The 22,527-nt window shown below is 46.9% G+C and overlaps 9 protein-coding genes across 9 annotated transcripts; 5 read left to right on the plus strand and 4 right to left on the minus strand.

The window, feature by feature from the left end:
* Positions 1-1,636: 1,636 nt before the first annotated feature.
* POJ06DRAFT_277413 (uncharacterized protein) lies at positions 1,637-2,888 on the plus strand (the record flags this gene model as incomplete). The annotated part of the gene is made up of 5 exons (XM_056189716.1): positions 1,637-1,833; positions 1,886-2,171; positions 2,225-2,335; positions 2,387-2,462; positions 2,518-2,888. 5 exons carry the CDS (start codon positions 1,637-1,639, stop codon positions 2,886-2,888), a joined length of 1,041 nt encoding a protein of 346 aa, XP_056041600.1.
* Positions 2,889-5,423: 2,535 nt separating this feature from the next.
* On the plus strand, positions 5,424-5,705 carry POJ06DRAFT_270129 (uncharacterized protein; the record flags this gene model as incomplete). Its single annotated transcript, XM_056189421.1, has 2 exons — positions 5,424-5,443; positions 5,495-5,705. The coding sequence occupies 2 exons, from the start codon at positions 5,424-5,426 to the stop codon at positions 5,703-5,705; spliced, it is 231 nt and encodes a 76-aa protein (XP_056041601.1).
* Positions 5,706-6,094: 389 nt separating this feature from the next.
* Positions 6,095-8,046, minus strand: POJ06DRAFT_296709 (uncharacterized protein; the record flags this gene model as incomplete). Its single annotated transcript, XM_056190566.1, has 3 exons — positions 6,095-7,356; positions 7,414-7,570; positions 7,624-8,046. The coding sequence occupies 3 exons, from the start codon at positions 8,044-8,046 to the stop codon at positions 6,095-6,097; spliced, it is 1,842 nt and encodes a 613-aa protein (XP_056041602.1).
* Positions 8,047-9,482: 1,436 nt separating this feature from the next.
* On the plus strand, positions 9,483-11,237 carry POJ06DRAFT_282865 (hexose transporter; the record flags this gene model as incomplete). Its single annotated transcript, XM_056190066.1, has 8 exons — positions 9,483-9,518; positions 9,549-9,608; positions 9,693-9,804; positions 9,861-9,984; positions 10,035-10,117; positions 10,169-10,317; positions 10,361-11,002; positions 11,061-11,237. The coding sequence occupies 8 exons, from the start codon at positions 9,483-9,485 to the stop codon at positions 11,235-11,237; spliced, it is 1,383 nt and encodes a 460-aa protein (XP_056041603.1).
* A 285-nt stretch (positions 11,238-11,522) lies between these two features.
* POJ06DRAFT_239889 (uncharacterized protein) lies at positions 11,523-12,257 on the minus strand (the record flags this gene model as incomplete). Its single annotated transcript, XM_056186063.1, has 2 exons — positions 11,523-11,977; positions 12,029-12,257. 2 exons carry the CDS (start codon positions 12,255-12,257, stop codon positions 11,523-11,525), a joined length of 684 nt encoding a protein of 227 aa, XP_056041604.1.
* Positions 12,258-15,389: 3,132 nt separating this feature from the next.
* On the minus strand, positions 15,390-17,596 carry POJ06DRAFT_146011 (uncharacterized protein). The gene is made up of 2 exons (XM_056184593.1): positions 17,220-17,596; positions 15,390-17,170 (listed from the first exon to the last, which is right to left on the minus strand). The coding sequence occupies exons 1-2, from the start codon at positions 17,469-17,471 to the stop codon at positions 15,614-15,616; spliced, it is 1,809 nt and encodes a 602-aa protein (XP_056041605.1). The 5' UTR covers positions 17,472-17,596; the 3' UTR covers positions 15,390-15,613.
* An 800-nt stretch (positions 17,597-18,396) lies between these two features.
* On the plus strand, positions 18,397-19,048 carry POJ06DRAFT_258676 (uncharacterized protein). The gene has a single exon (XM_056188287.1). The coding sequence runs from the start codon at positions 18,473-18,475 to the stop codon at positions 18,707-18,709; it is 237 nt and encodes a 78-aa protein (XP_056041606.1). The 5' UTR covers positions 18,397-18,472; the 3' UTR covers positions 18,710-19,048.
* Positions 19,049-19,097: 49 nt separating this feature from the next.
* Positions 19,098-20,745, minus strand: POJ06DRAFT_296713 (uncharacterized protein; the record flags this gene model as incomplete). Its single annotated transcript, XM_056190567.1, has 3 exons — positions 19,098-19,583; positions 19,634-20,494; positions 20,520-20,745. 3 exons carry the CDS (start codon positions 20,743-20,745, stop codon positions 19,516-19,518), a joined length of 1,155 nt encoding a protein of 384 aa, XP_056041607.1. The 3' UTR covers positions 19,098-19,515.
* Positions 20,746-21,592: 847 nt separating this feature from the next.
* On the plus strand, positions 21,593-22,351 carry POJ06DRAFT_258679 (uncharacterized protein). Its single transcript, XM_056188288.1, has one exon. The coding sequence runs from the start codon at positions 21,714-21,716 to the stop codon at positions 22,326-22,328; it is 615 nt and encodes a 204-aa protein (XP_056041608.1). The 5' UTR covers positions 21,593-21,713; the 3' UTR covers positions 22,329-22,351.
* Positions 22,352-22,527: the final 176 nt, after the last annotated feature.

Below are 22,527 nucleotides of genomic sequence, written 5' to 3' on the forward strand. Positions count from 1 at the left end.
TAAAGTTTACAGGCGCAAGCTCGAGGCAACTTGAATATCCTTCCAAAACTGGACTTTCCGTCGTCTCGCATACTCGCTTTGGTGGAGCACACATAGACGGACTAGTCTAGCCTTCAAGTTCTCGTCCAAATAACTTCGCTTCCGCCGTTCGATATCTTCAATCGCCGGCACAGCTGATCCTGGTGTTGGTGAGAGGGCGGGATCAATCGACGAGGAAGAAATCGCGATTGTGGGCGTGCGCGTGAGACAGTAACAATGTGTGATGCTATGGGGGAAACTAGAGGAACTGACTCTCTAGTACTCTGGGGTTCCGGACTAACGACTATCGAAGATCCATTTGTAGAGGTGAACGCGTAGCTTGGACGATTTATCGGGCCTCTAGACACGAAATTCGAGGACTTTTCCACAGAAGAGCTACTGGAAGACAGTGAGTTCGCATGAAACGCATGGAACATCTAGAGCAATCTGGTTAACGATCGTCTTCCGCGGTTCAAGAAACGCGCGTATAGTGCTGGTTGTAGTGTTTAGAAAGACCAAGCAAGGTTAATTTGCTAGGTCAAACGTGTAGGTGCTCAAGGTTGGAGCTAGTCCAGAGTGGGGATAGCTTGCTCATCCTTTGGGATTAGTGCAGTTGCCTAATTAGTGGATAAGGTCAGTCATGAAATGCCTTAACGATAAGGCGCCTTAACAGCTGCGATTGCCTAATTAGGACGGGCAGGCACTAATTGGGTAATGTACCCAAAGGATCTTTTAAGGAACTTGGTGGCAAAATATCTCTATTGTAGGGTATGCTGCCCTAACTCCTGTGACGGATTAGGCCATTCGGCCAGCCGAATCCCCGAGTGTCACTTAATTTTTGGAGGAGTGTCCAAAGTACCACACCCTTAAGAAACTCATCTTCACAAGTATGGACGTACACGTACCTCACTGTTATCCAATTGCCAAATTCAGAACGCGTCGCTAATTCGGGATCTCGATTATTATCACCCACGACATGGACAATTCCAGACCGCCTACAAGGAGGAAAAGGCAAAATAGACGAGCACCGTATTCTTTGAATGAAATACCATAAACACTCTCGATGTCTTGATTTACGGCGACCCAGGAGTAGCGCGAGCCTTGCTAAACGCTAAAAGTCGTAAGAGGAAGATAAAGTCGGCTGGTAATGCTCAGATTGAAAACTATGTCAAAAATTATGAGGATTATGGGACAGTTGAAGACGTGAGCATTCTGCGTTTGTGCATCTACATCTACCTGGTGGAATTAACGTCGTTTAGCATTGGGAGCACAGGGACGAGAACCCCCTTGATATATTGCCAGACAACCTTACGGCAGATACAATCATAAACGTTGGAAGAATATTGTCACAACGGAACACTGAAAGAGACAGCGGCATGCGGACGCATGGAATACGGCAAGGCAAGTACCGCCGCGAGCAACTCTCAAAGGCTACAACTCCCGGTCTTGTCTTTTGCTTGACATAAATCGTATGCGAATCGCCGAGCCATCCTACATGCGTGAAACAAATTAATTCGTATAGATGCACAATATATTCAACTGCGTCCAGACAACAGGGTCATTCAATTGATCAAGTTAGGGTACGGACTAATGCTCCTGTGCGCCCAAACTTTTCCACATGCTGAAGAATACTGGCGGACTGTCTGTCGACGCATTTGCGAAAGTATTGCGTCAATCATTGGAACAATCGTACCTGCAACAGTTCCCGGACTTCGACAAGAGATTCCGTCATACATACTACCGCTGGCTCAAAATGCACCAAGAAGGTCGCAAAAGGCAAGACAAAATTAAAGTGTCTGTGCAACCGACAGGCAAGTGACCAGTGCTGACTGCCATGTGTAATACTATACACTGACAAAACATCCAGAATCAATTCGTTTCAACGCGCTCGCAAGCTTGTGTCCATCGTGTTTTGGTTGCACTGGTGCGAAACTAGGGAAGATCGTCCAACAATATCAATTGATGGTAATTTTCAACAAGTACATGGCAACGATTCTCGCCTATTACCGAACCTGAACCAGAGTATATTTTTCATGGATATGACAAAGACTGAGGCTAGAAATGTGAAGGCAAATAGCTGCGCGAGCAACTTCCAAGCACCGAAACAAAAGCCTGGAGATGCTCTGATTGATTCTCAAGCTTTACTAGGAGTTGTGTGCCGGCATGGCCATCCTCTCTTCTGTCGCAACCTATTCACCAAGGGGAGCCGTTCGGAGATGTTCTGGAGATTGTCAAGCAGGTAGTCCAACGATATCCTACCGCGCCAAAATGGGGAGTCACCTATGATGTCGGGTGTGCGTTGGAGAGTTCACTGACGGTATGTCCCTATAATTTGAATGTCAATGTTGGATACTAATTCTGTCCATAGATACTAGGTAAAGAACTTGACAAGGACTTTCTCGTTGCGGTTAATAAGTTTCACGTCTATGCCCATCAAATTTCCTGTCAGGTAAAGTATCATCCTCATCGCCTCCTGGTTTGGAGATACACATAGTGAAGGCATAGAGCGGTATTGGTCGAAGGCAGCATTCCTTGTTCGTCAGTTAAAGACGTCATCGGCGATTCATCGCCATCAAAGTCTCGATGCTCACATAGAGTACACTTCGAGCAATATGACTAGTGAGCTTGGAGCAGCACTTTGCGACCGTCTCTGGCGTGCTACCAAGACCCTCGCGGCGACATGGGATCTAGAGAAACTTAACGTCAATAAGGACGACATTTTGGTTCAGATCGATAGCCAGAAAACTTACGTTACATCTCGTTGGATCGGAGTTCGTATGGCAGAGACCGAACAGTTGTTTCGTGGACTCGCGATTCTGACGCCTGACAGCTGTGAGGATGGAGGACGCGCGCAGAATTTGGATGTTTGAAAGTGGTCGGCTGCCCAATGAATGGAGAGATATAGAACATCAGGCTCTCGACGAACTCCAACCGATGCGACATAGAGGAAAGCTGTCGGACCTTTCTCTCGAAATCCACCTAAAATAATCCCTTATAGGGGCGATGAAATCTTATCAAACAGTTCTAGGCTCACGTTGGATGGTACTGCTTTGTTTCGGTATCATATCCAGGACATTTGCTTTGTCAGTCCCATCTACAATCATAACCGATGCACACAAGGATCATTCATTCACCATATGGAGCAGTGAAGTGAAAACATGATGTCTATCGCCGATCATTCGGACAACAGAGGGCAGGTGCCATATTGAGGCGAGTTAGCTAAGGTGGCGGTTGCTGATAGATGTCCTGCACTTGGACAGTAAAAGTATTACTGCGAATCCTCCATCTTCGCTTCCCCACAATAATGCGCGACTCTATTGTGGGGGTGTTCACGAATAACGAACATATTCGTAGTCGTACAAATATTCGTAATTCGAATACGAATAATTGCAAATATCTTGCTTACTAATGCGAATTATTCGTAATATTCGTAAAATTAAATACTAGTACAATAAAAAGCACTCATTACAGGCAAACTCTCTTCTATAAGCATCCCTCAATAGCATCAACTTTCTCATTGTCTCGCAAGGGTCTCTAGCATCTGCAACGGGAGAGTCTGTAGGAGTATCTGAGTCTTGAATCAATTGAATTGCCAAATCATTGGATGTAATTGGTTTACTATCCTCCAGTGGCAGATTCAACCGAGTATTCTTCACAGTCCGGTCTTCCAGGGCCGCCTCCTCGTCACTGCCGTCATCGAGTGACAGTCGATTCTCTGAGCCCGTTTGGATAAGCCGGCGGACAATTCATCGGTCCAACTGACAGAAGATATTTCACAATCAGTGTCTGACATGTTGTTATGGATAGGAATAACTTCCAGGGAACGCAAGACGAAAATTGGAATAAAGACGCGTTCAAACGACGCGTGATAAACCCGGAATGGCTGACAGAAATAAATAGGGCTGTGACGGATGGGCGGATATGGCGGATTCTATCCGCCAAATTATCCGCCTCGAATAAATATCCGCCGCATTTTAAGTTGGCGGATATGGATGTCGAATAAATATCCGCCAGGTCCCAAATTGGCGGATATTTATCCGCCGTATCCGCCGGCGGATGGCGGATAAGGCGAATAATTTCCTAATTAGGAAAGATCGATGTGGAGTATTTAAGGTCAGGTCCAAGTTCACTGTAATGTAGCTGAGAAGTGTATATTCTCGAAACGCTTAGAGTTCCGCGAGGATATAATGTCCGAACGAGTTAGCTATGGATTTCGAGGTTTGTATTCGAGATTTGAAAAGACTGGATTAATTCTCAGGCAGAACATTGCACATTCTCGTCGACGCGCTTACAGAATGCAGATCGTCGATGCCGCACGCGTTTGCTGACAAGTACATTGTCTTGTAATCCTGACTATTTTATTATTTACTTAAGGTGAGAGAGTCGTATTAACGAATCGGGTGAAATTTTGATTTCCAAATAACGTTTGGCGCTAAATTATCAAAGGAAATCCTCTAACCTAATTAGGCTAGTGTAATTATTTTAGATTTATCCGATCAAGGCGGATAGGAAGGCGGATTTATTCGACAAGACGGCGGATGAGGATCCGACAAACTTGTAATGGCGGATGACGGATGACGGATGTAAACCCGCCAACCTCGCGATGGCGGATGGCGGATGGCGGATACGGTCAAATTAGGCGGATATCCGCATCCGACACAGCCCTAGAAATAAAGTACTTACTACACTAGCCTCGACGCCGATTTACGAATAATATTCATTATTCGTATTCGACGTTTCGGATTTTATTCGTTACGAATATGCAGATATCCTACGAATACGAATAACGAAATTTTTATTCGTGAACACCCCTACTCTATTGACCAACATAAAGCCGTAGTGTTCTTTATTGCACAGTCGTATCTTTTTCGCGGACCACGCAAGTGCATCCGAAGACGGCGGGAGATAGCTCGCTTCATGACGCGGAGGAACGAAGTAGCTCCGCGACGCCCAAACGTTAATTGCGCGGGGTGGCCAACCTTATCGTCGACACGAACAACCGACAAAGTTTGGCTCTCACCTGTTCCCCGCATTTTGCGACGTCTACTCCACATTAGCAGATGACTCGAATGATTAATTGTCTGGGATTGCGGAACCGTCAATGGTCTCCACGCACCGAGTAGATGGCAACTAAGGCGGACCTCCGCGAGAACGCTGTTTCGCCCAGTCACGTCCCATGTTCGTCCATCTGATGTGTCGCTGCACTTTCCACAAAAGCGGCCCCGCAATGTAGCAACTCTCCAGATTCCCCGCAACTTACCGTGGATCATCCGTTGTCATTATTTCGTTAACTAGAATGAATCTTAAATAGTTGCAACATTTCCTTACTTCCGTCACGCGTTCGATTTGTCTATTATTGTTCAAATCAGTTCCTCACCTCAAAATCCGAGCCACCTTGAGCTACAATGGAGTTATCCTCGAGCCAGTACGTCTATGGAACACCATAGCAGTTTCAGGCTTACTGACAGCGCTGCAGGATTGACTATACGGTCATTGACCCGTCGAAGAAATGGCAGATGCTTCGGACGCATTATCGTTACGCTTTCTGGGGTTTGCCGTCTTTTGCTAGGTCTTACTCCGCTGTTCTTACTAAAATGCACTTAGCTCTGTGGACATCAATCGGTTCCATGATGTTGGGTCTTGACTATGTCGCCGGAGGCCAGTTAGCTTCTTTGGAAAAACTTTGAAACTTTTCATACACCAAGGTGCGTCAAACACTTAAACTCATGTAGCATGGCCACGGTGTGTCTTTTTCATTTTTTTACTATGGAGATGCGTCTAAAGGGATGCACGTGGAATCTTTTGCAAATTTACGTATCACAACTGTCATTCGAATGTACTCAGTGCGTCAGAGCAATGTACCAGGTCCGTTTTTCAAGGTGCCCCTGGTGGATCGGAATGATTAACCAAGCGCTGAATCTCTTTCCATAGGGAATAGTTATTGGTTTAAACGTTGCTCACTATTACGTAAATAATTGTCTTACTTAATTTATATTAAATATATTTATATTAGTTCACGTATAACTTATAACTTATAATAAAACTATAAATATTGAAGATTTAAAGATAGCAGCTGTCAGTTATAAACGACAAGGCGGTTGGCGAGTTGGAATTGGCCTCCCCTTACTTCAAGTGCTGTATATTCGCCGGCTGGTGCGTCCACGACCTTGAACGGGCGGGCATCATGAGAGTAATAGGTTTTTGCCCCAGTCATTTTCTTGCGAGGTATGAGCAGATGCTTCTGGAATTTTTCTGAGCCCTTACCAAGATATATGGCATACACTGGCGTGTGTGGATTTTCGGCAGTAAACGGACTCGTTGTCATATGTAGACTAACACCGGTGACCGATATGCCACAGCTGAGCGCTAACTCCTTTAGGTCGTACACAATCTTTCTGTGGCCATCGGTAGCCTGGGTGAAGCGGTAGTTGTTATCTCTCTTGTTATAGCTACCGTCACTATCGATCAGGCCAGCAATAACGGCCAGACGCGTGTCCTCATCAGCTGCCATATATTCATGAGGAATACCGCCGTTTTTGTTGCCGAGGAGGCCGAGTCTCCGAAGACCATCCAGAACGGGGTTATTCGTTTTCCCTGGTCGTAATTGCAAGCACGCGATCCTGTACTGGAAGACATCACAGTTACTCCTATACCCGTTTGCCATCACCGTGCCAGCCGCATGGGTCAACGTTTCTGCCAAATAGAGATTATCATCTGGTTGCTTCGAGCTATTGAGTCGGTCAACGTAAGATTTCAACCAGACCGGGGTCTCGGGGTCCGAGGAAGTAATTCGCGTATTAGCAGCGTCGCCATCACCGAGCCACAACCCTAAAAAGTATGGATCAACCAATAAAGCTTGCGGACCTGCGGACAATGTGGATGGATGAAAGACAAGCGGAGTACGATAGAGCTTCAAGTAAAGGCGTTTGACCTCCTTGCTGCAGAGTCGCTCATACTCCCCGATTGTCATGGAGAACTCTTCGCCATCGTTGACAATGAGAGGATCAACCAGATGATGAAGATCGCCTTGCAAAATTTTGAGCGCCAGCTGCATTTGCTCTTCGGTTTTGAAGCGGCGCCCCACCCTCCGAAGACCACCACAATCACAGTTAATGCTGTCAAGGGATTTTCGAACAGCCGCAAAACGGTCCGCATGCGCATTATCCAGATACGCTGACGACGAGTCAGACAACGGTGAACTCGATCGAGGGTCGCCGTCAGGCGGAGGCGGTTGCGATGACGGAACATATGAATGAGTAGACTGGGAGCTCGCCAGATCCCACTGCACAAAAGGCTCCTCTGGGAGAGAGTACTCGGCCGAGGGCACATTAAGATCCCCTGTGAAAGCGTTAGCAGGACGAGGCAGCGTCAAGGCTCGCAAGACGGAGTACATACCAGTCAATTGGTTCAGCTCGTCGATGCTAAACACCTCATCCGTAGAACCAACGTCTTGGAACACCTTATCCATGGAGTCAACCTCATCGGCTTCGGCTCTGCGTGAAGAAAGTACATCCAAGTAGATATCCATAGATGTATGGATGGTTTCTCTGGCCTCTCTGCCCAATATTTGTCCTGGTGATCGGGATGATAGCGCTGGTCGAGGACCGTCTCGATGTACGCGTGAACAGTAGCCGGCTCTGGATGGTTATCACCACGCACAAGATCTTGATAGAAGTAGTCACTCAAAATGTCCAGATGGAGATCGCAGGCTTCTTTTACGGGGAGCTGTCGGTCACAGCGAGTAAACCAGAAGACCCTGTTTCCTGAGATGCAAGGTCGTGTACCGGTCGTGGTCAGAGTAAGTCGATGATCCGGAGTGCAAGTGAAAGATGTCCATTCACTGGAATCGAACTCGTGATACATGATCTTCTTCAACTGATCGGTAGCAGGTGGTGCAACACCAGTACAAAGTGTTGGACGATTTCCTGCATCGTAGAGATAATCGTCAACTTGGACATCTCCGACACGTTTGGCACCAGTAGTCGTGCGTACGAGTGTGTCTGACGCGAGGCCCTGAGACGACTTCATCTCGAGAACGTTGCCCTGAGGAAGGAGAAAAAGCAGACGGGAGCAGCAGCAGTGCGGACAGGCGCAGGTATATATAAATAATATAATCAGGCGACAGGCACAGAGAACAGAAATAGCCCGCTGTTTGGTGACTAGTGAATTCGTGTTACGCATAGTTCCAGAGTGATTTGTTCAGTTGAGATTGCAGTTCCGTGTTCCGTGTTCCTTGTACTTCTCCGTGACCTCTCGGTGAGGCTGCCATCGAATCAAGACACGCAACGTAGTACGAGGAGTGTGGGCTCAGGTGGCGGGCCCGGCCAAACGCATGATAGTGAACAAACGCCTGTTGCCAGGGTGGATTTCAGGGGCAAGATTGTTAGTGCCCAGACATAACTTGCAGCTCTGGGTTACAGATGCCCTCATTCTGGAACCCAAACTTGGCCCCGGTAATTTTGCCTTTCATTCATTGTAGAGGAAATTATATTCGTTTGCACTGTCTAAAACGGATTCAATAGCAAGACAAGGTTTTGAATGCGAGTACTAGTAGTTGCCCCATGAGTCTCCTATAATAAATCTGAGTTTACTGACTTATCATCGAAAGCCAAATTCGGCAGCGCACATATAACCAACGATGAATAGCTGCCCGTGCGAGCGGATTGCAGGCAAGTATAATAATCCGAGCTTATCCAAGCTTTCTGAGCAGAGCATATATTCTACAAGAGCAGCATTTTCAAAAAGTTCTCGGGTTGACTGTTCTAAGTGTCACTATTTATGTCAGAGAATATTGGTCTTCATAACGTCAGTGCTAACTAGAGCAGGGGGTCGTGGCTACGGAAAGATCACCACCGCGTCGGTAACCGATCTTCAGGCAGAATTATCCAGGGTTTACAAACAGCCTATTTATCTGGTTGTATTGAGTGTTATATGGGAGTCAAATAATCTATCTAAAATATGTTCCGACAGTCTGTCTAATGCGCGAATATTGGAGCTTTTCGGACACACTCTTTTCACATTATTCGATTCAAATTTCTACTTGCTGCTTCTGACCAGTACAGAACTCGCATGGGATTCATATATTGTGATGTCATGATCATTGCACTCGTTACCTACTCTAATTGCGCTTGGGAAATTGTTTTGTTCATAACTTTAATCAGGCAACTGTAATAATTTTATTCAACCGACGATAATTGTACCTCGTTCCAACACCACTTGCTGAGAAAGTAGTCATTTGATTATTAGCTGATTCTGCACGGCAGGATTCCACATCGGCTCCAACATTATCCTGTGGTTGATGGCACTGCACTTCCGTACCGAACGAAACTGAGCACATTGAGGCAAAGTTGCTGTATTCGAGAAATCCCGTTGTGTTGCTTTGGTTGGTATTCTGTTGTCAGCCCACGTCATTGCGAGAAAGATGACTACCTAGGTCTGGTAGATTCGTAAAGAGATGCACAAGGATGAATTATCTGAGCGTTCCTGAATTGCTGCGGAACGTAAATATTCAATTAATAAGATCTCACCAGTTGGATGAGTTTAAGCGCCAATTCGGAGTAGTTCAAGCCGACGGCACTTTCATCGTTCCGGTCAGGTAACTGTCTGCGTGGGCGTCGATTGGCCCGGCTTGTGATCTTGTTGCTGCGCTTATCGCCGCACCTCTCCTTGAACAGTATGGTCGAAGACCACAAATTCTTGTTGTGGCCATCACGTCGACAGTGGGCGTCCTGCTGCAACAGCTAGCTACGGAATGGAAATTGCATCTGGCAGGCCGTGCCGTTAATGGTTTGTCGATGATTGTTGCTTTGCTTCGTATCTTTTATGCTGACGTGCAGTGATAGGTGGCGCAATTGGTATTATGTTTACTATTTCGCCCCTTTGGATCGGGGAGACATGTCGGCCAGAGCTTCGCGGTTTCTTCCTCTGCTTTTTCAACACTAGTATTGTCCTTGGCCAATTCGCAATGTAAGTTTGCAAAATTGTTCTCTTGGGACGGATGTCTAAATATGCCTTAGAGTTGTCATTGCGAATGGAAGCAGCCACATCGATGGCAAATGGCAGTGGTGGTTGCCCGTTGTTTCGATGTACATATTTCCTCGTAAGTAGGGGGCATCGATTGTATTGTGCATCTCTGAACTCTCCCGTACAGTTCTCCTTGTCGCGCTCTACCCTTGGTTTCCTGAGTCGCCCTATTGGCTCATACGACAGAACCGATATGAACAAGCGAAGAAGTCGCTGCGCAGGATGTATGGTATGGGTGATGAACAATTTTATGACATTGAGATGAAACGCTGGAGAGTGATGTCGCCATCAGCAAGTTGCACCAACCCCCAATATTGAGGGTCAACGCACAACACTTTGTGGCCTTCCATTGCCTCTGGCCGAGATGGAGTGCTTCCGTCGAAAGAACCTGAAGCGGACAATTACGGCGATCTTTGCAGCCAGTGGTCAACAACTCATTGGAGCTACATTTGTCACAGGCTACGCCACCTACTTCTTTGAGCTCATCAACATACAAAACTATTTCCTCGCATCCTGCATACTGTACGCCGTGATGCTCCTCGCAAGTGGTGCCGTTTTCATACTCAGCGAAACGCTTGGTAGACGCACGCTTATCGTTCCTTCACTCTTCGTGCTTTGTTTGCTTCTTCTCATCATCGGGATTATGGGTTGCCTACCCAACCAGGTAACCGCCGGCTGGGTGATTGTTGTCCTCATTTATATCTGGGCTATTATCTACCAGATTTCAATCGGTGCGACAGGGTTCGTATTAGCCTCTGAGGTCGCCACTCTTCGTCTTCGCGGCGTCACGCAGGCCCTGGTCACCGTCTCGAATGCCGTATGGGGCTTAATCATGCAGTTTACGATTCCTTATATGATCAACACGGACGCCGGTAATCTTGGCGGTAAGACTGGTTTCATCTTCTTTGGCACCGGAACCATTACAGCAGTCGTTGCGTATTTCCTTTTCCCAGAAACAAAGGTATGCTGATATTGTCCAGCTCTAAAAAAGATAGACCTTGCTAATTGTGACAATTTAGGGTATCTCCTTTGATAGACTGGACGAGCTTTATGCCGCTGGAGTGAAGCCGCGTCACTTCAAAACGCTTGCATATGCAACTGATCTGAATCCTGGTATTCGCGATTGCGAGTCAGGTGATAATGGGGCAACCGACCTCAAGAGTGTGCACTATGCTATGGAGAAGGGTGAAAAGTAATTCTGGTCAATTAGTTTGGCTCGCAATTACGAGCAACAAGAATGCTGGGGCGGTGTTGGCTGCAAAGTAGAAGTTCATTGAGGAGAGAGATTATGAACTATGTTCTCGTATTTACTATTAATATTAAGTATATTATTTGTTTTTGAGCCTCATTGTATTCACTGCGCCTTCTTTGACAACCAGCAATTGGAGAAAGCATACAACTCGTTCTGGAAATTAACGATACTTCGTCATGCCAGGTTCCGTCCATTAACATTTGGCACTATTCGCACAGCAGTGACTATCTCAGTCATCCGACTCAAACTTGGAGAATCCTTTGGACTTCACAAACGTGTAATCCCACGGTCCCTGCTCCGGTTCTTCCGCAAGCTGGAAGTAGATTTCAGCGTGAGCGTTGCCATCGCGGTCATTTTTCACCGGGCCACCGTCAGGCGTGCGTTCATCAACGTAGTAAAATTTGTAGCCATCCGAGCCATATGACTTAGCTGCCGCATCGATGAGGTGGGCACCCGCCGTCTTGCCCAGGCCGTAGGTAAGAAGTGTGGGCAGTGCGCCAGACACATTCAAGGCATTGCCAGTGAAGATGAAAGTCTTAGGAGAGACGGAAGTGCTCTTCCAGCCCTTGACAGCCTCGTGAATGGTAGCGTAGAGACTTGAAACATTAATCGCCAGATCCTCCTCGAATTCCGAAATTGCGAGGGAGAACGCATCACCGTCGGGCAAAAAACGACGTGCCGTAGCTTGCCTTCGTCAGCGCCGTAAGTACTGAATAGGATTTATGACTTACTAACCATTATAAATAACAACGTCCGGCTCACCCAAAGCATTCCTGACTTGCTCGAACGCGCCGGGGACGGCCTGAGGATCCTTCAAGTCCGCCTTTATTTTGAAGTACTGGCTTGGGCCACCACCTGAGCGGTTAACAGTTGCGATCTTGTAGCCATTCGCAGCAAACTTTTTTGTGACTTCGTGGCCGATGTTAGGACCGGCACCAAGTACCAAGGCGATCTTGCTGACCATTCTGTTGATGGAGATAGTGTTGAACGGTACAATGTCGTTGGATAAGTCCACAAGGGAAGTGAGTATTTAGTGAGAAGCTCAACAGCCAGAATATTAGACTCTCTTATATTGCAGGACCACCTAGTTACTAGCCAGCGCGCGAAGAACCGCTCTGCTGACAGCGTTCGCAGCGCGTCAGCAACAAACGTGTCGGGGGCGGCATGCGGACGAACTGCGGATGAACACGGGGCCCGAAGTCTTGAGCGCAATTATCATAAACTGACTTTATCATCCTGTACCGGTTATCGCATGTGCTAGTTCTAGAAATTGGATTAGATCCAGTTTCCGCTCGAACAATTGCAGTGCGACATAATCTGTGTCGCTGCCATTAATATATCCACCCTGACTGCAATATGGGACAGGAGATCTTCAGCAGCAGGATTCCAGCTAGTAGACAGATTTACTGCGCTTTTCATCAACAAGGCACCCGCCCATCAAGTCGGCTTGCAAAGCAGTATCCCCACAAGCTGGCATCACGAGGCCGGCGATCGAAGTGACTAATTCTCTGAACAATAACAGCCATGACCATATCACTACCGCATTGTTGATTTGTTGATTTCTAATCAGACAATAGTTCCACCGCTCCGTGCCTGCGGCGATCGCGTACGAATCGGAGACCTACTTCCTCTTTGGGACTAGCGCAGCGATCCCTCCGTACCCGGAACTTGAGTACTGTAACAGCTTCACTGCACAGCCGAAGGATAGAGTATAAACACAAAATAAACAATTGCAAATTGATATCCGTAATAATATTAAGAGGAAATATTAATAATGCCCACTGAAAAAGTTGATAATATCGGAAATGCCACTGTGGCATCGTACCCACCGTACTAAGACCAAATTCAAAATTACCTGATGATGGCAATGAGTGCGGCGCGTCACTGGTAAAGTGGTAATCAGCAACTTCCTGCTCGCGTTCATTTGAATCATCCTCCTTCAAATGGTGATAGTGTGTTTGCACGCGTGCCCGTGCGATGACCGGTGAAGGGAGGGTAAACCAGTAATGCTGTAGTAAAATCGTCAAGCATTTTGTGCATTGTATGGATTCTCTAGGCATGAGCGCATGAAGTCGGGTCGGTTCACGGGAGAATGATAATTCCCATAATAATATTAATGACTCCGCCGCATTTTTCTGAAATCCATCTAGGGCTGCTCCGAATACGAATATTCGCAGTAATCGGCATTATTCGTATTCGTTATTCGCAAGTCCCAACCGCTGCGAATAATATTCGCAATTTTCTTCGCAAATCCTGAGCAGTGGGAATAATATTCGTAATTTATCTAATCACGTCCTCAGGGGATGCCCCCTAATAATAAATTTAATTCACAGTTTCAAGAGCCAATATGGCCTCTTACAGCCTTCCAGCTCAATGTGATGTAAGGAGTAAATTGATAGCGAGCTGCGCACTTTTCTTGCTCTGTGACCTAGTGAGAGGTTGCTTTTACCACGCACATATTACAGTGCGTCAGTCCTGCGTTTCGTGGTATGCATCTTTCGTTTTGCAGTTTATGCCTCCGCCTTTCACTTGCTTGTTGTTTTGTGCCTTAATGCCTTTGCTTCTTCTTGTGTTGGAACCGTAATAAACTATGAGCACTTTAAGGTTTCAGGGGTTGCGAATAAATATTCCACTAACGAATATTCGGCGAATATATTCGCAATTTTATTCGTTGCGCGGACATCCTGCGAATAATATTCGTTATTCGTTATTCGCAACGCAAAATGGTGCGAATAATTATTCGCCGAATAATATTCCGTCCTCACCGTCCTCGTCACTCCCACCCTCCCCTGCTCTAGACCACCAAAGAGACTTCTACGGAGTCGTTTGCTATAGGTGAATTCAACGCACTCTCCAAGTACAATGAGAAAGAATTCTTCGGGCATCTTGCTGAACCCATCATACCACTTTCTGACGTGCCCCTACCGCTGGAAGGTTACGTGTGTTGTATACCTTACCGCTGCATTTGCAAACGAGTAAAATGTATCCCGACCAATTTTGACTGCAGATGCATTGGATGTAGCATATTGCTGAATATAACTTCTCGCTTTGTAATCGTTTGTAACACGCTGGCGCATGGCTAACATTGGATTATTCAACTCTTCATTCGTCTTATATAGGAAAATCTCATAATGCGCAGCGTTCGCAACTGTACTCGTAAGAGGTTGGAAGGATGATGACGAGGCGCTGTCAACAGGGTGCCCAATGGCCATTGAAGACGGCACGCTGATGCAATGTTGGCAAAGTGAGCCGGCACACCCTGAACCCTGAACCGTGGACCCTGAAATTTAAGCGGTCAGCGGCAGTCACGTAACGGATCTTGTTAAAGTACAGACTTGTTGATTTCATTGTCTCCTGTGCATGTTCATATAATTCAGCCTATCTTGCCTGGACTTCAATTTCAATTTTGGCGTCTGGTGAAAGCGGACGTCTCACAACACCCATTATCTTCGACTGCTCCATGGAAACACACTTGTGGAACACGATTGTGCACAGTCTCTCTAGTCTTCGGTGTTACTGCTGTGCTGCCAACAGTTCTGTGGCTTGTCTTCTTTGCAGGCTGACTGGACGTCTTCACAGATTTGGTGAGTATATATGAGTCATAGACGTGATTCACGGCAGGGCAGTACCATCAATGAAGCCGACACAGTTGTCACTGCGGCTCCCTTTCGATGCACAGCATCCACGCCAATTTGAACAGTTGTAGTTGAGGCGTGCGTCATCCCAATACAGCAGGGGAGCAGCATGGTTAAGACCCATGATGAGTATAAAAGTGATTCGTGCTAGGAAATTAGTCTGACTACACTTCATGTAAAATTTGGGCGTAAAAACTGTTAGCGGCAGGCGTTGAAAAGTGATTGTCTGTATGTTCATTAGCACAACAAAGACAAATAGCTCTCCATTTATATTGACCTTGTCCGACTTGTGTAACAATAGTACCTAACTAACATATTAAACATGCTCGCATCCATGTGCGAATCGCGTTTCAGGTGCAGCGCCGGGAAAGTGGAAAACCTACCACTATGGCTACGAACCAGAACCACTGTCATTTTTACGAGAGAGTGGCAACCCTTGCCTCCGAGAGAGATACCACCGTGAAATGCCGCAATTAACAATTGAGATTGAACGGAAGAGAAATTAAATTGGTTCGGTGCGACCGATATAGGTACGACTATGCACCCATCACCATACGTCCGTATGCTCGCGAAGTTACAAAAACCTGTGGATAACTCCTCATATCCGGCTACTCTCTCGCTATCGAGTCCTTGGTCCTGAATTTTTACACACATTTGAGAAAGGGAAAAAAATTGCGGCATTCCATCAATTACGGATAAGAGCACCTTGCTTGATCAGGTCTGCCGCTCTCTCTGCAACGGCGTACACCGTCCACTGTATATTGCCAGAAATGTGCAGAGGAAAGATGCTCGCGTCGACAACACGGAGATTACTTGTGCCATAAACCACTAGGCTGCTGTCGACCACTCCACCATCTTCACGAGGCAGCATCGAGCATGTTCCGATGGGATGATAGAATGTCCCCAAGGTCCGTCGAGCAAAGTCCTTGTATTCTTCATCTGTCGACAACGGTAGAGCTGGAACAATGCATTTGTCAAGAGCATCCGACAGTGGTGCGGTAGCTGCAAGCTTGAGCCCTTGGCGAGAAGCCGCTGTGAAAATATCCTGGTCAGCGTAATGCTCAAGATACCGAGGATCAATGACTGGATTGTCTCCAGGATTTGAGCTCTGAATATGAATCGATCCCCGTGAAAATGGAGCGACAACACAATTCATGATCGAGAGGCAATCTTTGACACCTTCCGGCTTGGGTTCAGGCATAAGCCACGGCGAATACGTAGGAACGAGAGTAAATTGAAAGGCTGGTACATTGGGATTCCTAAGCCGTGCTAATAGAAGATCATACTGCTTCTCTAACCCTGGAATGCTGTGCGTGCTTGCCACGTTTGATATCTTCGGCGCCGTCAAGCCAATTTGATCATATGAAATATACGTAGAGACGTTCGTTCCTGTTGAGAACAACCCGGTTTTGGTTGCCGTATATTCTGCCATGGCCATCGCGGCCAGCTCGGGTGAAGTACTTAGAGAGTCAAGGGAATACTTGCTATCCAAGACCTGGTGTGCTGCTATGGTGAACGCATGGTCTTGCAAGTTCTCTCCGACGCCTTTGTTGTCAACCAAAGTCTCCACACCATATGCCTCCAGAATAGATCTAGAGCCTATACCTGAAAGCTCGAGAAGTGTAGGAGACTTAACAACACCTGCGCATAGAATTACTTCACTTGTTGCCTTGACTTCATATCGCTTGTCGCCAACAGTAAATTCTACACCGCTTGCAATCAGCTCATCGTTAGGACGTGTAAATAAAACTTTTGATACCAAAGCCTTGGGGAGAAGATGTAAGTTGGGCCGATCCGCATTGGGCATATAGTAGGCCGAGAGCGAACTGCTTCTTTGTCCTGTCCTGGAGCTTATGGTGGACTTCGTGAACTGGGCGCCGACGGGAGACTCAGCGCCAGCCAGGACAGTCTTGACACCAAGATTGTTCCATGCGGGAATCCAAAGTACATTCGATTCATTGATATCGTTGCATATTGTCGTCTCCAGGGGCCCTGTGGTACCATGAGACGTCATTTCATTGGCTTGCCGAATGCTGGCATGACCATCTGGGATGGGGCGAAATGTCTCTGCCTTCTTGAAGTATGGCGCTAAATTTTTCCAGTTCCATCCTTTGTTACCCAAAGCCTCCCAGTCGTCGTATTCTTCCGGCGACGCTCGCACAAATACATGGCTATTGATGCAGCTTGATCCTCCGACAAGCTTTCCACGGGGCCACTTTATAGCCCTATTGTTTAAAGTAGTCTGAAGATTTTAGTACCCCTCCGGAGGATGCTTATGCACAGTGACGAACCTGAGGTATGGTCTCGAATAACCAGTCATATGTAGGATTTCCCCGAGCGGCACTTGAAAGCAACGGGGTTGTGATGATGGGATCGTCGAGCCGCAGTTCGCCTGCTTCCAGTACTGCAACATTGACATTCTCATCTTCCGAGAGTCGAGCAGCAACGACCAAGCCGGCAGTTCCCCCTCCAACAATGACATAGTCATATTTGATTTTGCAAAACGCATCGACAGGATTATTCAGCTCCGCAAAGACAGCCATATTACTGGTGAATTAAGGAAGCGACGTGTAGCAAATGGTTCAGCGTGTAAGATGATAATTCGCCAGTAGATGAGGCCAAAACTAACGAGTGCCAAATTCCTGGGCTGCTTTGGATACGTGTAAGTGTCAGGCGAGGAGGGTTGGCCCACGCCGTGCGGCTCAATAATATGCAACAGCTTACCACCGCTGATCGCATTAGAATTGCCAGGTACACTGAAGAGTCACTAACCTGGAGAAGGATGTGTACATTGTCATGCAGTGAATAGTCTATTCGTGGTTTTGTCTCGGAAATACCACACCGCGGCAAGTGCGCATAAGCAGTATGTTGAGGATTTCGAACACGCAAGAAACTCTCGTCAAGACAGTACAAAGTTTACCAGGAGCATCTCATCGAGGACTTTGTACCCTGCTGCGACCGCTCCTGAAGGTCTTATACCGGCGTCGGCAACCACCGAACCGTCAGAGGCCTCCGCCGGAAAAGACTTACAGTCAAACCTCGCTATAACGACACTCGATCCCCGATAGAGCCATAAACTATGGTGCCGTAATTTACTGTCTGTCTTTACATTTATCCAGCCCAGTTTCAGCCATTCGAGCTGATCATTTCACTGAACCCCCTCCCCCCACCGGCGTAGCCTCTGGTAGGGTGGATACGATTACGGTACCGTCAAAATTTTATACTATTCGTAAAGTTAATCGCAAAACCGAGAACCTAATCGTAAAGTAATCGTATAGTCTACCACAAAATCGTATAGTAATCGTATAGTCTACCACAAAATCGTATAGTAATCGTATAGTAATCGTATAGTAATCGTATTTCTATTTAGGTATGGCGTGAGGAAATTTACCCTGACTGTCTTACAAATATAATACGAACGTACTATCTCGATCATTTGCCGCGCGCTTGACAACTTAGAAATACGGGTCCTCCGACGCGACCCCGCCGAAAGCAAGCGGTTAATTATTTATTATTGAATGATGGTCACGGTTGAGATGAGCCGATGGAGAATATCTTGCCAGACACGGCCCAGTCGAGCATTGAGAGCTCTGTTGATCTGGAACCCGAGGATTCTATCAGCCAGATTGCCTCTAAGTCATCCTCTACAGGGTTAACTGAGGAAATCCACGATCTCGAATCCTCACCGATACGGACAGACTCCAATATCTCTCTACGCACTCGTGGGTTAGCCAACTGTGAAGGCCAAAGAGGTCGAAGAAGCTTCGGAATGATCAGCTAATAGCTTGCAAACACTGTCAGAAGTGGTCAATCAAGGACTCTGCGAGATCAACATCTACAACCAATATGTCGTCCTGATCCTGAAACCTGGCTGCTAAGGTCGTGGAGGGCCCACAAAGATGCCGAGAATGGCAGCCGCCAGAGAGACGTCATTCCATGGAGTCAGGAACCATGAGAAAGCTTACTTTACTTGCAGATCACTTTTCAAGAGCAGCTGAATGGTAATTTTGTGCTATTTATTTCTATTTATTTGTTTGTCCTCTACGTGTGCATTTCAGAGCAGATAATGAAAGTCACGTGCATGACTATACGATTTTTTGCGAGTAACCCACCTCAGCGCTCGTATAGTTAATCGTAAAGTTTTACATAGACTCGTATAGTAATCGTATTGGACTTTACGACTACGAATAACGATTAATCGCAAATCGTATCCACCCCTAGTCTCTGGTTATGAACTAGCATTTTTTAGTATTATGGATATGGTCGAGCGAAAGGTGTGCAAAGTACATATGATATCAGGCATAGTGTAACATGTAGACGCCAGTCGGTTCCTCGCCACCCGCGGTTGCCCCTCAACCGTTCTATTAGGGGCTAACTTGGCCAGATGTTGCCAGGCGCGGCTACTGACCTCGGTGAACAATTTAATCCCCCAGTGATGATTGTGAGTGCAGTTGAGAGGTTTACATCCCTGGAACCTCAATCCTTACTGGAATATTCCGTTTCTCTCAGATAAGGACGATAGGTTACTCTCGATCTCGACAACGAAAATAAATGGTTTCTATTCTTGTCGTCTTTCTTGTCCCATTACTATAAATATAAAAAGTCAATTTGTAGAGGCGCGACGGGAAAGACGAAGAGCATGAGCAATGTACATGCTGTAAAACACGTCACTCACAGTCAGTGATTATGATATTTAACTCCTGACGGACAACCGGGATTTTATTCACTGTATCATCACTGTCGTCGCTACATTCATCACTGTCGTCGCTATAACTGCCACCACCGGTTGGAGGCGGAGGTAGCGGTTTAGTGAGCCAGGAAGGAAGCCATATCTTTATCATATACCCCATTGAGGTGGAGTCTATCGTTCCATAATTATGTTCGAGCCAAGATTGCCAATCCCAGTCAACCCATTCACTGAAAGGAGCCTGACGATGACGCCACCAAGCCACGTTCCAGCGCAGCAAAGGACTGATCGGAACGCCTGGGAGATATCTCGCCTCGGTTTCCGGATCTTCTGGATGAGCAGACCGGCCAAGCTCAGCTCTTCCGAAGTCGACCAACACGACTCGCCTATCGTACGTTGCCGTGGCAGTGGTCAGGACAAGTATATTCCTCGGGTGTATGTCCCTATCCCTCACATTATGTGTATACACTAAGGATTCCGCATCGACTACTGCCTTCATGATGACCTGGCGGTCTAACTGTGAGAAGTCAGATGGCTTGAGTTGTTGCATAGAGGATCCAGGAATGAACTCCATGAGGATCAATCGAACAGAACGAACGGTCGCTTCTGCAGGCAGTTCCATTGAATATGAGCCGTAGTATATTGGTATAGTCGATCCTTGCAAGACTGACAGTGTCTTGTAAGCTGCGGCCTCGTGAGAATAGTCGCGATCAACGCAGAGAAACGGGTCTGCATCATCTTGCTCATGGTCGAAATAAAGAGGGTCGTAGAACTTGGCAATCAAGGGAGTATCGACCGGTGGGGAATTGGACTCATGTGGAATAACGCGATCCACCTGAACCTTGGCGATTTGAGCACTATGGTTATCACCGAGTCGGACTGGTTCAAGAATTTTAAGATAGACCGTGGTGGTTCCAGCCAACCGGTAAAGGGGGATGGAGGATACAACGTTCGAGAGGATGCTTCGACTCCCTTTCCCGAGCTGTGTGGATATTAAGAGCACAACTACCTTTCGTGGGCTCTGGAGGATCGTGAGATACAACTGTAAACTGCTGCCCTGGATAGTAAGGCAAAAATGGTTTGGAGATGTTGAATTTCGTGCAGAAGCTGTCACTCAAAGAGTAAGCCATGCTGACAGCTCAAAAAGTTTCTGTCGGGTTCATTGTTGGAGGAGGTAGTCCGCCTCGGCTTGTCGTCAGATTATTTACGTGTTCATGCAGTCGGGGATAGGGTATTTATAGTGAGGGTTCGGGCTCTAGTTCTCTGCAGGCTTAGGGTTGGCTTGGATGTTGGCAGCATCATAATCATGGTGCATGACTCTCTCTTGAGGGAACCGAAATGCTGGGACCGAAGAAAAAGCTTAAAATCGCCACAAAAGGATTATTTGTGCCCAAATGGAATCCGTACATTGCATATATCACAACGACATATATACGAAATATTAGGCGGAAAGTGTCGGAAAATGAGTGTCGTGACCCGCACTCAATCATCACACATCAGAAGATTACCGTATTGACGCCATGGATACCGCTTACGACGGTGCGATCCTCAATCAATTAGCGGCAGCCGAGCCTCACGGGGCGTGGCGCCGATCGCGAATCACTCAGAGGCTGAGGACCCCCGAATCCAGCCGACAGACAGAGAGAAAGCCTGTAAGATATGCCACGAGGTCTACAGTCAAGAGAAAAGGGAGAGACGACGCACGTGTCATGGGCGAGATCAACACCGTGCCCGACAGTGCTGCCGCCACCGACCAGGCAAATGACAAACGCGTTAAATTGGACGCTGCCGAGACGGAATCCACTTTTTTGGCTTACAGAAAGAGATGTCAGTTACGGACTCGCAGGCACTTTCCAACTACGACGAGGCATTCACGCTTCTGAAGGAGAATCCACCAGAGCAGCGATTAGATATTCAGCTGTCTTATGAAAAGTTTCTGCAATTAGACATTGCGTTTTCCGAACTAAAACCGGAGGCCGGCATTTCAGAGGATCGGATGTTTGTTGCTCGTCACTGTTGTCAGAATGTAACTAACAGTAATTGATATTATAGGTACCCATCGTTGACTTACAATAGTCTGACTTAGACATTGACCGTAATGACTGCCCCCAGTGGTATCCATGAACGAGCAGCACGCTGGATCGACTCCGAGACCATGGCGTTCGTCGAGGAATATCTATCTCCGCGCAGTCCCCATACATTAAAAAATATTGGCCTAGTTGGATCTACCAGCAAGCATTTCCCTGATGAGTACAGGGGGAGCCGAAAAGAGGCAGATGGAGGATTTATTTATGAGCATCTGGATGGCGAAGCCAAAATGGTGATTGCCGTTCAGGTTGGGTATACTGAAGCCTATGGCAAACTTCTTGATGATAAGGATATGTGGATCAATGGCAGTGGGGCTAATGTCGTTGTATTGGTATGCTTTAAAGAAAAGCCACGGTTTAAACATCCTGCTACTCGTCGGTATCGAGAGATCACAGATTGGAGAGCAGAAAAGGCAGTAATGTCACGTGCGGTTGGAGAAACTGCCCAATTGAGCGTCCAACAAGGCTACTATGGTCCACTTGAGTACAGGAATCACATGTGGGCTGGAGAGCTGACTGAAGTATTCATCGAAGTCTGGCGACAATATTCACACAATAGAATGGTGAGCAGTATTGCCAGCCTGTTTCTGTGGAGAATGATCTGCTCAAATATGGCCTATTTTTAGTACCTGATTCGGGAGGGATTTACCGTTGCCCTTGATGATCATGAAGTTCGTGGACTGAGGATACGTGACTTTTATCCTCATGATGTATGGGAACGGCAAGCTGCGAATATCCAGGACAGACTAATCCCCTTCGACACCGCTAACTTTCTAGATACACTGAGGCATGCTTTCATTACATTTGCGACAGACAGGTTCGACG

This window comes from Lipomyces tetrasporus (genome assembly GCF_029532465.1).
Source record: "Lipomyces tetrasporus strain NRRL Y-64009 chromosome Unknown POJ06scaffold_9, whole genome shotgun sequence".
NCBI classification, from domain to species: domain Eukaryota; kingdom Fungi; phylum Ascomycota; class Lipomycetes; order Lipomycetales; family Lipomycetaceae; genus Lipomyces; species Lipomyces tetrasporus.